Source organism: Rattus norvegicus, chromosome 2 (assembly GCF_036323735.1).
Source record: "Rattus norvegicus strain BN/NHsdMcwi chromosome 2, GRCr8, whole genome shotgun sequence".
Taxonomy (NCBI): Eukaryota; Metazoa; Chordata; class Mammalia; order Rodentia; family Muridae; genus Rattus; species Rattus norvegicus.
In genome coordinates this window covers 187,015,492-187,028,396 of record NC_086020.1, presented here as the reverse complement: position 1 = coordinate 187,028,396, position 12,905 = coordinate 187,015,492, and the positions used below count along the sequence as shown (strand labels likewise).

Sequence of the window (12,905 nt, the reverse complement as noted above, 5' to 3'; positions counted from 1 at the left end):
TTTTTACTGAGGAAGTGAGACAACAGATATTGAGAGATATCAAAAACTGATGACTATTGATTCCTGGTTTTTGTTGGTGGTATTGGTGGTTCTGTGTGAGAGAGACTTTTGTGAACACACACACACACACAATTTTTCCTTAAAAAATGTGGAATGCTTCTCAAATTTACATGTCATGCTTACCTAGGTGCCAGACCATATGGTGTCTTCATCCCTAAGCCATCTCTCCAGCCCAGGAATTACGTTTTCTGATAAATTAAACCATATTGTAAGGAAAGGGTTGTTGTTGGAATTTCCAACCCTAATAAGCTCGTATAAACGACACACAATACAGATATTTTAATTATAAGCTATGTGCCTAGATTGGGCAGATCTAGTACTATACTAACTTATTCCCCAGCTAGAAGACCCCTTGCTACTTGCAGTTTCTCCTGGCTGGCCATGCAGTTTTAGTTTATCTCGGCTTCTCCTCCTCTTCTTCCCGCTCTAGATGCCTCTCCATCTCGATCCTCCAGTCCCACCTTTCCCTTCCACTGCCCAATCACAGGCTCTATCTAGCCTTTTATTGACCAGTTCAAATGGAGAGAAGGCTCATAGCATCACCTGAGTGTGTGAAGGAGGCAACCAACCCCTCTTGGGGAATCAGGATACAAAGAGCATCAGGCCAACCCACTACAAAGGGTCAAAGAATTACATACAGCAACAGAGGCATCCTGAGTCGTCAGGTTTCTCAACATTTGCAAGAATTGGAAATAGGACCGCTGGGAGAAATTAACTGTAAACACCGTGTCGTTACTCCTTTTCTTTCCTTGCAACAATCCAGCCCTCCTACTTTAAAGACGTGGAAGATAAGGCTCTGTGTCCATTTCTCCCCAATTCCATCAGCCAAATGTTTTTTGAATGAGTGTTTTGAATGAGAACACCCCTCATAGGCTCATAAATTTGAATGCTTGGTCCTCAGTTGATGGAACTTTCAGGAAGGATTAGGAAGCATGGCCTTGTTGAAGGAGTGCTTCACTAATAATGGGCTTTGAAGTTTCCAAAGTCCAGCCATTCCCAGCTAGCTCTCTCTGCCTACTTGTGAACAAGAATAGAAGCTCTCAGCTGCTGCTCCAGTACCTGCCCTTGCTACCATGACCCCCACCATGACAGACTCTAACTCTCTGGAACCATGAGCTCCAAATTAAATGCTTTCTTTCACATGTTGTTTTGGTCATGGTATTTTGTCAAAGCAATAGAAAAAGAACTATAAGACTAATCAATATGGTTTACCAGGAGTCCCAAACCCGCGGATCCCGGCCCGCAGCAGCTCTCTGCTCCCAAACCCCGTGGGAGAGAGACCTCAACGCCTGGTCAGGTGGGCACTCCTGAGGCTGCAGAGCGGAAGAGACCACCAATACTGCCCACCCCTGCCCACATCCCTGGCCCAAGAGGAAACTGTATACGGCCTCTGGGTTCCCATGGGGGAGGGCCCGGGAGCGGCAGGACCCCTGAGCCTGAGACACCGCCGGAACCTGAAGGGACAGACTGGATAAACAGTTCTCTGCACCCAAATCCCGTGGGAGGGAGAGCTAAACCTACAGAGAGGCAGACACGCCTGGGAAACCAGAAGAGACTGCACTCTGCACACATCTCTGACGCCAGAGGAAAACACCAAACGCCATCTGGAACCCTGGTGCACGGAGGCTCCCGGAAACGGCGGCGCAGATCTTCCTGGTTGCTGCCGCCGCAGAGAGCTCGTAGGCAGAACCCCACGAGCAAACTTGAGCCTCGGGACCACAGGTAAGACCAACTTTTCTGCTCCAAGTGACCTGCCTGGTGAACTCAAGACACAGGCCCTCAGGAACAGCTGAAGACCTGTAGATAGGAAAAACTACACGCCCGAAAGCAGAACACTCTGTCCCCATAACTGACTGAAAGAGAGGAAAACAGGTCTACAGCACTCCTGACACACAGGCTTATAGGACACTCTAGCCACTGACAGAAATAGCAGAACAAAGTAACACCAGAGATAATCTGATGGCGAGAGGCAAGCGCAGGAACCCAAGCAACAGAAACCAAGACTACATGGCATCATCGGAGCCCAATTCTCCCACTAAAGCAAACACTGAATATCCAAACACACCAGAAAAGCAAGATCTAGATTTAAAATCATATTTGATCATGATGCTGGAGGACTTCAAGAAAGACATGAAGAACTCCCTTAGAGAAACGCAGGAAAACATAAATAAACAAGTAGAAGCCTATAGAGAGGAATGACAAAAATCCCTGAAAGAATTCCAGGAAAACACAAACAGTTGAAGGAATTAAAAATGGAAATAGAAGCAATCAAGAAAGAACACAGGGAAACAACCCTGGATATAGAAAACCAAAGGAAGAGACAAGGAGCCGTAGATATGAGCATCACCAACAGAATACAAGATATAGAAGAGAGAATCTCAGGAGCAGAAGATTCCATAGAAATCATCGACACAACTGTCAAAGATAATGTAAAGCGGAAAAAGCTACTGGTCCAAAACATACAGGAAATCCAGGACTCAATGAGAAGATCAAACCTAAGGATAATAGGTATAGAAGAGAGTGAAGACTCCCAGCTCAAAGACCAGTAAATATCTTCAACAAAATCATAGAAGAAAACTTCCCTAACCTAAAGAAAGAGATGCCCATAAGCATACAAGAAGCCTTCAGAACTCCAAATACATTGGACCAGAAAAGAAACTCCTCCCGTCACATAATAGTCAAAACACCAAATGTACAAAATAAAGAAAGAATATTAAAAGCAGTAAGGGAAAAAGGTCAAGTAACATATAAAGGCGGACCTATCAGAATCATACCAGACTTCTCGCCAGAAACTATGAAAGCCAGAAGATCCTGGACAGATGTCATACAGACCCTAAGAGAACACAAATGCCAGCCCAGGTTACTGTATCCTGCAAAACTCTCAATTAACATAGATGGAGAAACCAAGATATTCCATGACAAAACCAAATTTACACAATATCTTTCTACAAATCCAGCACTACAAAGGATAATAAATGGTAAAGCCCAACATAAGGAGGCAAGCTATACCCTAGAAAAAGCAAGAAACTTGCTTTGTCTTGGCAACAAAACAAAGAGAAGAAAAGCACACAAACATAACCTCACATCCAAATATGAATATAACAGGAAGCAATAATCACTATTCCTTAATATCTCTCAAAATCAATGGCCTCAACTCCCCAATAAAAAGACACAGATTAACAAACTGGATACGCCTTGAGGACCCTGCATTCTGCTGCCTACAGGAAACACACCTCAGAGACAAAGACAGACACTACCTCAGAGTGAAAGGCTGGAAAACAACATTCCAAGCAAATGGTCAGAAGAAGCAAGCTGGAGTAGCCATTCTAATATCAAATAAAATCAATTTTCAACTAAAATTCATCAAAAAAGATAAGGAAGGACACTTCATATTCATCAAAGGAAAAATCGACCAAGATGAACTCTCAATCCTAAATATCTATGCCCCAAATACAAGGGCACCTACATACGTAAAAGAAACCTTACTAAAGCTCAAAACACATATTGCACCTCACACAATAATAGTAGGAGACTTCAACACCCCACTCTCATCAATGGACAGATCATGGAAACAGAAATTAAACAGAGACGTAGACAGACTAAGAGAAGTCATGAGCCAAATGGACTTAACAGATATTTATAGAACATTCTACCCTAAAGCAAAAGGATATACCTTCTTCTCAGCTCCTCATGGTACTTTCTCCAAAATTGACCATATAGTTGGTCAAAAAACGGGCCTCAACAGTTACAGAAAGATAGAAATAATCCCATTCATGCTATCGGACCACCACGGCCTAAAACTGGTCTTCAATAACAATAAGAAAAGAATGCCCACATATACATGGAAATTGAACAATGCTCTACTCAATGATAACCTGGTCAAGGAAGAAATAAAGAAAGAAATTAAAGACTTTTTAGAATTTAATGAAAATGAAGGTACAAAATACCCAAACTTATGGGACACAATGAAAGCTGTGCTAAGAGGAAAACTCATAGCGCTGAGTGCCTGCAGAAAGAAACAGGAAAGAGCATATGTCAGCAGCTTGACAGCACACCTAAAAGCTCTAGAACAAAAAGAAGCAAATACACCCAGGAGGAGTAGAAGGCAGGAAATAATCAAACTCAGAGCTGAAATCAACCAAGTAGAAAAAAAAAGGACCATAGAAAGAATCAACAGAACCAAAAGTTGGTTCTTTGAGAAAATCAACAAGATAGATAAACCCTTAGCCAGACTAAGGAGAGGACACAGAGAGTGTATCCAAATTAACAAAATCAGAAATGAAAAGGGAGACATAACTACAGATTCAGAGGAAATTCAAAAAATCATCAGATCTTACTATAAAAGCCTTTATTCAACAAAACTTGAAAATCTGCAGGAAATGGACAATTTCCTAGACAGATACCAGGTATCGAAGTTAAATCAGGAACAGATAAACCATTTAAACAACCCCATAACTCCTAAGGAAATAGAAGCAGTCATTAAAGGTCTCCCAACCAAAAAGAGCCCAGGTCCAGATGGGTTTAGTGCAGAATTCTATCAGACCTTCATAGAAGACCTCATACCAATATTATCCAAACTATTCCACAAAATTGAAACAGATGGATCACTACCGAACTCCTTCTATGAAGCCACAATTACTCTTATACCTAAACCACACAAAGACCCAACAAAGAAAGAGAACTTCAGACCAATTTCCCTTATGAATATCGACGCAAAAATACTCAACAAAATTCTGGCAAACCGAATCCAAGAGCACATCAAAACAATCATCCACCATGATCAAGTAGGCTTCATCCCAGGCATGCAGGGATGGTTTAATATACGGAAAACCATCAACGTGATCCATTATATAAACAAACTGAAAGAACAAAACCACATGATCATTTCATTAGATGCTGAGAAAGCATTTGACAAAATTCAACACCCCTTCATGATAAAAGTCCTGGAAAGAATAGGAATTCAAGGCCCATACCTAAACATAGTAAAAGCCATATACAGCAAACCAGTTGCTAACATTAAACTAAATGGAGAGAATCTTGAAGCAATCCCACTAAAATCAGGGACTAGACAAGGCTGCCCACTCTCTCCCTACTTATTCAATATAGTTCTTGAAGTTCTAGCCAGAGCAATCAGACAACAAAAGGAGGTCAAGGGGATACAGATCAGAAAAGAAGAAGTCAAAATATCACTTTTGGCAGATGATATGATAGTATATTTAAGTGATCCCAAAAGTTCCACCAGAGAACTACTAAAGCTGATAGACAACTTCAGCAAAGTGGCTGGGTATAAAATTAACTCAAATAAATCAGTAGCCTTCCCCTACACAAAAGAGAAACAAGCCAAGAAAGAAATTAGGGAAACGACACCCTTCATAATAGACCCAAATAATATAAAGTACCTCGGTGTGACTTTAACCAAGCAAGTAAAAGATTTGTACAATAAGAACTTCAAGACTCTGAATAAAGAAACTGAAGAAGTCCTCAGAAGATGGAAAGATCTCCCATGCTCATGGATTGGCAGGATTAAGATAGTAAAAATGGCCATTTTACCAAAAGCGATCTACAGATTCAATGCAATCCCCATCAAAATACCGATCCAATTCTTCAAAGAGTTAGACAGAACAATTTGCAAATTCATCTGGAATAACAAAAAACCCAGGATAGCTAAAATTATCCTCAACAATAAAAGGACTTCAGGGGGAATCACTATCCCTGAACTCAAGCAGTATTACAGAGCAATAGTGATAAAAACTGCATGGTATTGGTACAGAGACAGACAGATAGACCAATGGAACAGAATTGAAGACCCAGAAATGAACCCACACACCTATGGGCACTTGATTTTTGACAAAGGGACCAAAACCATCCAATGGAAAAAAGATAGCATTTTCAGCAAATGGTGCTGGTTCAACTGGAGGTCAATATGTAGAAGAATGCAGATCGATCCATGCTTATCACCCTGTACAAAGCTTAAGTCCAAGTGGATCAAGGACCTCCACATCAAACCAGATACACTCAAACTAATAGAAGAAAAACTAGGGAAGCATCTGGAACACATGGGCACTGGAAAAAATTTCCTGAACAAAACACCAATGGCTTATGCTCTAAGATCAAGAATCGACAAATGGGATCTCATAAAACTGCAAAGCTTCTGTAAGGCAAAGGACACTGTGGTTAGGACAAAACGACAACCAACAGATTGGGAAAAGATCTTTACCAATCCTACAACAGATAGAGGCCTTATATCCAAAATATACAAAGAACTCAAGAAGTTAGACTGCAGGGAGACAAATAACCCTATTAAAAATGGGGTTCAGAGCTAAACAAAGAATTCACAGCTGAGGAATGCCGAATGGCTGAGAAACACCTAAAGAAATGTTCAACATCTTTAGTCAAAAGGGAAATGCAAATCAAAACAACCCTGAGATTTCACCACACACCAGTGAGAATGGCTAAGATCAAAAACTCAGGTGACAGCAGATGCTCTCGAGGATGCGGAGAAAGAGGAACACTCCTCCATTGTTGGTGGGATTGCAGACTGGTAAAACCATTCTGGAAATCAGTCTGGAGGTTCCTCAGAAAATTGGACATTGAACTGCCTGAGGATCCAGCTATACCTCTCTTGGGCATATACCCAAAAGATGCCCCAACATATAAAAAAGACACATGCTCCACTACGTTCATCACAGCCTTATTTATAATAGCCAGAAGCTGGAAAGAACCCAGATGTCCTTCAACAGAGGAATGGATACAGAAAATGTAGTACATCTACACAATGGAATATTACTCAGCTATCAAAAACAATGACCTTATGAAATTCATAGGCAAATGGTTGGAACTGGAAAATATCATCCTGAGTGAGGTAACCCAATCACAGAAAAACACACATGGTATGCACTCATTGATAAGTGGCTATTAGCCCAAATGCTTGAATTACCCTAGATGCCTAGAACAAATGAAACTCAAGACAGATGATCAAAATGTGAATGCTTCACTCCTTCTTTAAAAGGGGAACAAGAATACCCTTGGCAGGGAAGAGAGAGGCAAAGATTAAAACAGAGACTGAAGGAACACCCATTCAGAGCCTGCCCCACATGTGGCCCATGCATATACAGCCATCCAATTAGACAAGATGGATGAAGCAAAGAAGTGCAGGCCGACAGGAGCCGGATATAGATCTCTCCCGAGAGACACAGCCAGAATACAGCAAACACAGAGGCGTATGCCAGCAGCAAACCACTGAATTGAGAATAGGACCCCCGTTGAAGGAATCAGAGAAAGAACTGGAAGAGCTTGAAGGGGCTCGAGACCCCATATGTACAACAATGCCAAGCAACCAGAGCTTCCAGGGACTAAGCCACAACCTAAAGACTATACATGGACTGACCCTGGACTCTGACCTCATAGGTAGCAATGAATATCCTAGTAAGAGCACCAGAGGAAGGGGAAGCCCTGGGTCCTGCTAAGACTGAACCCCCAGTGAACTAGATTGTTGGGGGGAGGGCGACAAGGGGGGAGGACGGGGAGGGGAACGTCCATAAAGAAGGGGAGGGGGGAGGGGGATGTTTGCCCGGAAACCGGGAAAGGGAATAACACTCGAAATGTATATAAGAAATACTCAAGTTAATAAAAATAAATAAATAAATAAATAAATAAATAAAAAAGACTAATCAATATGAAAATGGATTTGAATACGATGTCTGAAAAACATGAAGGGCAATTAGTCCCTGGAAAGGCAGCAAGGCTCTGGCCTAGTTTCCCTGCTTTCAAGTCTGCCATGTTCTGAATGTACAAGTAACTGTTTCAGCGCAGCAGATAAGAATAGCTGTATCTATACAAATACAGAAGCATTTATTTCTATCCATATACAGCAAGCAAAACTGGAGTAGCAAAATCTGCTGAGCTCTGCCCAGAATTCAAAGGGTAGGGCATTAATATTAACATATAGGTCTTATGACCCTTCATTCTTAAGTTTCAACGTTTCACAACCAAGAATCATCTGAGAAGAGAATCTCAATGAAGACTGCCTAGATTAAGTTGGCCTGTAGAGGGGATGTTCTTTTAATTGGTTCGCTGAGGTGGGAAGCGCCATCCTGAACAGGAATAGTACATTTCATGGGACTGGGCACTGAACTGTAAGAATGAAGTGTGGCAGAGTGAACTGGGCAGATAGGCACGCATGCTTATATCCTCTCTCTGCTCAACTAAGCATATGACCAGCTGCTCCAAGTTTCTGCCCTGACTTCCCCACAACCACGACTGCAACCTGGAATTGACAAGGCAAATAACCTTTCCTCTGCTAAGCTGTTTTTTTGCCAACCTAGCAACAGACATAAAACTAAGATACTACTAGACTTCCGACATGGGAGCCATATCTAAACTGTTTCAAATTTAAGGGTAAAGCACTATGCAAATAAGCTTTTAACCCCAGTTCACAATCTGGGGTTAGACCAAAGAATAGAAAAATGTTTCATCCATTCTCTCCTACAATGGGCAACATCTCTTACTTCCCAGTTAAACTGTGCCGAGGTAAAGTTAAGTTAAGCACACACTACATGCCATCCCACTACAGTCTCTAGGCCAACCTGGACACTTATTTACTAGCCAGTAAGTTTTGCTCAAATGGCATGAAAGTCACAATGGCATGGATCATTATGACCTCCTTGTGATAGTCAAGTTTATGTGGCAACTTGAATAGGTTGCAGGAGGCTCAGACACTCAAAACACTATTCATAGGATTCATTGAAGGCGTTTTGTTTTTTGTTTTTGTTTTTTAATGAAATTAACATTGTCAGTTGGCCGAAAAGCAGTGTATTACTCTGAAGCCCAAACAAATGAGGACATGAACTGAACAAAAAGGCGGTCTCTCTCAAGTCAGTGGGTGCATTCTCCTCCCAATGGAAAGTCATTGTGTATTTTCAGACTACACTTTATAGACTAACCACAATAAACAGGTCATACCCTCTGAATGACCACCCACTATGAAGGCATAGCATGAAAGGATATAAGAAACATTTTTCATTTTCTTTAAGCTATTTAAATTGTGTGAGTGTGTGCATGGACGTGTGCACACGTACACATGAGCTCACATGTTTTGAGAGTACTGGGGATTGAATGTAGGTCCTTATACATCTAAGCAAGTGCTGTACATTTAGCAATATCCCTGCCCTCTTTTTTTATTTTAAAATAGAGTCTCACTAAGTGGCCTAGGCTGGCCTTGAAGCCCAGGCAAACCTTTAAATTGTGATCAGCCTGCATCAGCCTCCCAAATGGCTGGGGTTATAGGAGCCATGCCACCAGGACTGGTTTCTGAACCAGGCCTCTGACCACAACCTTTAGGGGCAGGCTATTAGTTCAGCAGGCCACTCCCCCATCTCTTTCTTTTCCTTCCCCAACTTCTTTATCCTCTAACAAAGTACAAAAACATCTTTAACCCCACACACTTACCCCCAAATCAGACTGCAAGTCATCAAAAACTAGGGAAGGACTCCTTACCACGAAAGAGACACACCAAATTATAGTGAGCCTGCTCTGATTATTCTGAAATATGAAATGCTAATGTCACCCTGCAGATGGAGCTACTGCACACCTCCAGGCCCTTTCTGGTACACCAACAGCTGATCTGTCTTCACCGGGTCCCTTTGAGGCGCCGAAGCTCAATGACATGCTCCACAATCTCCATTTATTCCATTGTAAACATGTACAGAGTATGCGTATGAGCATTGTTAGAATTTAAAACAAGGTTTACCTTTCCCAAACTAAGTTGTTTTGGGCATGATTACATTGATCAGATTGATTCCAAGTACAGCTAGAACTGAACAGAACAGGCAAAGTTTCAGACATGAAAAATGGGCTGTACAAACTAAAACAAGACAACACACAATGTTAATTCCTAAATAACAATGAATTACCAGAACTGTGAACTGGTATAGAAACAGTAATAAAATAATCCTATTTTTTATGAAGGAATTTATTGTATTTTTGAAGGAAATTAATTTTATGAAGAAAATTATTATAAGGTTCCTAGTATGAAAGACAATAAACAATGAGTTGAGGGTCATTAAAAAATATCGCAGTAGTAAAGTCTCCCACATCTGTCTTTCCACATCTATATGCTGCTCAATCTAATGTCACAGAGAAACCAAAATCAGATTTCTACCAACCCAAAACTAAGACATGCCATGGTGGTTTTTAGGGAAACTGTACTTCCTGAACTAAAATAAGAAAGCCCACGTGGACAGTGCAGGCCGTCGTTTCTCCTTCCCACTGGAATTGCTCTCTGATGATCAAGACAAGACAGCATTAGAGTCTCAGATTCCTGAAGTGTGTACTTGTACTCTTGTACAATTAAGAAAAAAGGCTTTATATGACAGGACCTGAGGGCTCTGGCTTGTCTGTATTTGCTGTGAAATCCACTAATGGTAGGACAGAGACAGGAGGAGGAGGTAGAGCCATCCATTACTAGACAACATGACAGCAGAACCTACCTAGACTTTACGGAATTGATTCTACTCAGGCAGGAGCAAACTGACATAATTAAGTTTCACACTTAGAAAACTATCACTCAATTCAGGAACAAGAGGCATTTGGTTGTCAATACGATTCCATCTGTAAGCCCTAACTTTAAATTTAGAGAAGAAATACACTCATTGCATTAATATTATGGGTTTGAGTCTCTTACATGATTCCTAAATCCATCTACTATTTTGTTTGTTTAGTTTTGATACAATTTACAGCTATGACAACAGGACTAACACAGGCAGCCCTGGTTCGGGTGTGGTCTTTAGTTTCAGAAAGTCCATCGGTCGTGTAGCTGGCTGTCATTGCTAAACCTGTTGCTTGCAGAGGCCTCGGAGCTCTGGGTTTGCCGAGTCGAGTCCTCACCATTTAAGCTCTTCCTACATACTGGACATGTGTCATGCTGAAACAAAAGATATCGATCAATATAAACAGCATGGCCTGAGGAGTCAGAACACCAAACACTTAAGAAACCCCAAAGTCAAGATGGCTTAGTCAGTAAAACGTTTACAAACAAATGCAGAGCCCATGTAAAAGGCCAGTGATCAATGTTTGTAATCCTGTAGCTAAGGAGGCAGACACAGAGATCCCTGGGGTTTGTGGCCGGCCAGGCTAGTCTGATCTGTTTAGTTCCAGGTCAACCAATCAGAGACACTGTCTTAAGAATCAAAGTCAACAGTTCTTAAGGAACAACATCTAAGGTTGATCTCTGCCTCCCCATGCACACATATAATCTGAGTACCCACATGCTACCTCACCCCCAATTATGATTCAAGGAACCTGCCTTTGAGCTGACAACTGGAAAGGTACCATACCAGAATATGTGCTGGATAGAATTTTAAGCAGACTGAACAGAATTCTAAGCCAAGAAGTTAGTATAAATGCTAACACATAACAGCAAACAAATGTAACTGCTTACAGTGAGCTCAACTATACAGAAAGGTAACGATCAACCACTTCCTCGTGTAGTCTCAGTGAGACTAGGCAAACTGTCTTTAAAGGGACAGCGAGGGAGTTGGAGAGATGCTCAGCAATTAAAAGCATGCACCACTCTTGCAGAAGAATGAGTTTCGTTCCCAGCACCCATGAGTTACAGTGGCCTGTAAGCGAAGTACCCAGGAATCCAATACTCTCTTGCAGCTCCAAGGGCACCTATACTCGTGTGTATATACCCCTTCCAACCACACACATAGACACATAACTAAAACCAATAATGAGACCTTTAAAGGACAGAGAGGAAGTGTTGTGGGCTCTGCAGGCTATTCTATACTAATTCTGTTACAACTTTTCAGCTCTGCCCAGTGAGTGCAGGAACAGCCACAGTTGCTGAGTGTGCTTCAGAATCGCTTTATTCACCTAAGTTGTTGCTGTGCCACCGTGGCCTGTGTGTGTGCTACAGCTCACTCTCCTTTGTCAGAAGCACTACGACAGGTAGTAATTAAACAAGCAATGCTGGTAGCACTAGGGTCAGTCAGGGAGGCTAAAATCTCATCTATTTGGCTCTCTGAACTGCAACTACATCTTTACACTGAACCAGCCTCCCTCAGCCAACAGCTCACCTGCCTGCTGCCCTGTCACGGGTCAAGCCGCTGTACTCACCAGTTCTAACCAGGGCACGATGCAGCTGCTGTGAAAGAAGTGGTTGCAGGGTAACTGCCGGACTTTCTCCTCAACTGTGTAATCTTCTTTACATACTGGACATTCTAAACCCGTATCTGTTTGAGGAAGATGTGCGTTTTTAAAGTAACAAGCAAAACGAAGAAAGTTAAACAGTCAAGAGCCCGGCATGTGCTGAGGGCCTATAACCCCAGCATGGGGGAGGCAGAAGCACAAATGGTCAAGGCTAACCTGAGCTACAAAGTCTACCTCATAAACAAACAAAAGAACAAAACCAAACCAGATGTCTCTATCAACCCAATAAACGCAGGTGTCCCCCCACCATATACATCATGGGGATGGGGAAGAAAAGTTATGTCTAAGTGGGGGGGCAGATGAGAAGTATGAATTCTATTCAAAATGGAGACAGAAATGGCAAAAGACATGGAAACGAATGGGGCCAATTTCAACAGACCTAGGAGGGATCATGTAATAGGCCCCATCTTCAGTGTAATGAGTTAGAGGGAATTAGCAGAGCTGACCCAGTGAGGTGCCTTAGAGAATAAAAAGGTTGCCATCGAGCCCGATAACCTTGTCCCTGGGACCCACATGATGGGAGAAGAAAGTCGGCTCCCAGAGTTATCATCTGACCCCACACGTGCACATGGTACATGTGCTACACACACAAAATAAATAGAATTTTGAAGTTAAAAAATAGGTAAGCAGAGCTG

The 12,905-nt window shown here is 42.0% G+C and overlaps 1 protein-coding gene across 3 annotated transcripts in view; it reads right to left on the bottom strand.

The window, feature by feature from the left end:
• Nucleotides 1-9,723: 9,723 nt before the first annotated feature.
• Nucleotides 9,724-12,905, bottom strand: part of Rnf115 (ring finger protein 115) — a 67,715-nt gene continuing 64,533 nt past the window's right edge. For 2 of the 3 annotated variants that reach the window (XM_039102700.2, XM_039102702.2), the window contains 2 exons: nt 12,178-12,293; nt 9,726-10,981 (listed from right to left, as the gene is read on the bottom strand). In XM_039102700.2, coding sequence (XP_038958628.1) covers nt 10,850-10,981; nt 12,178-12,293 — 248 coding nt within the window. In that variant the 3' untranslated portion in view covers nt 9,726-10,849. Of the gene's footprint in view, nt 10,982-12,177; nt 12,294-12,905 lie in introns of all 3 variants that reach the window. The other variant, NM_001108560.2, reaches the window with a different exon arrangement.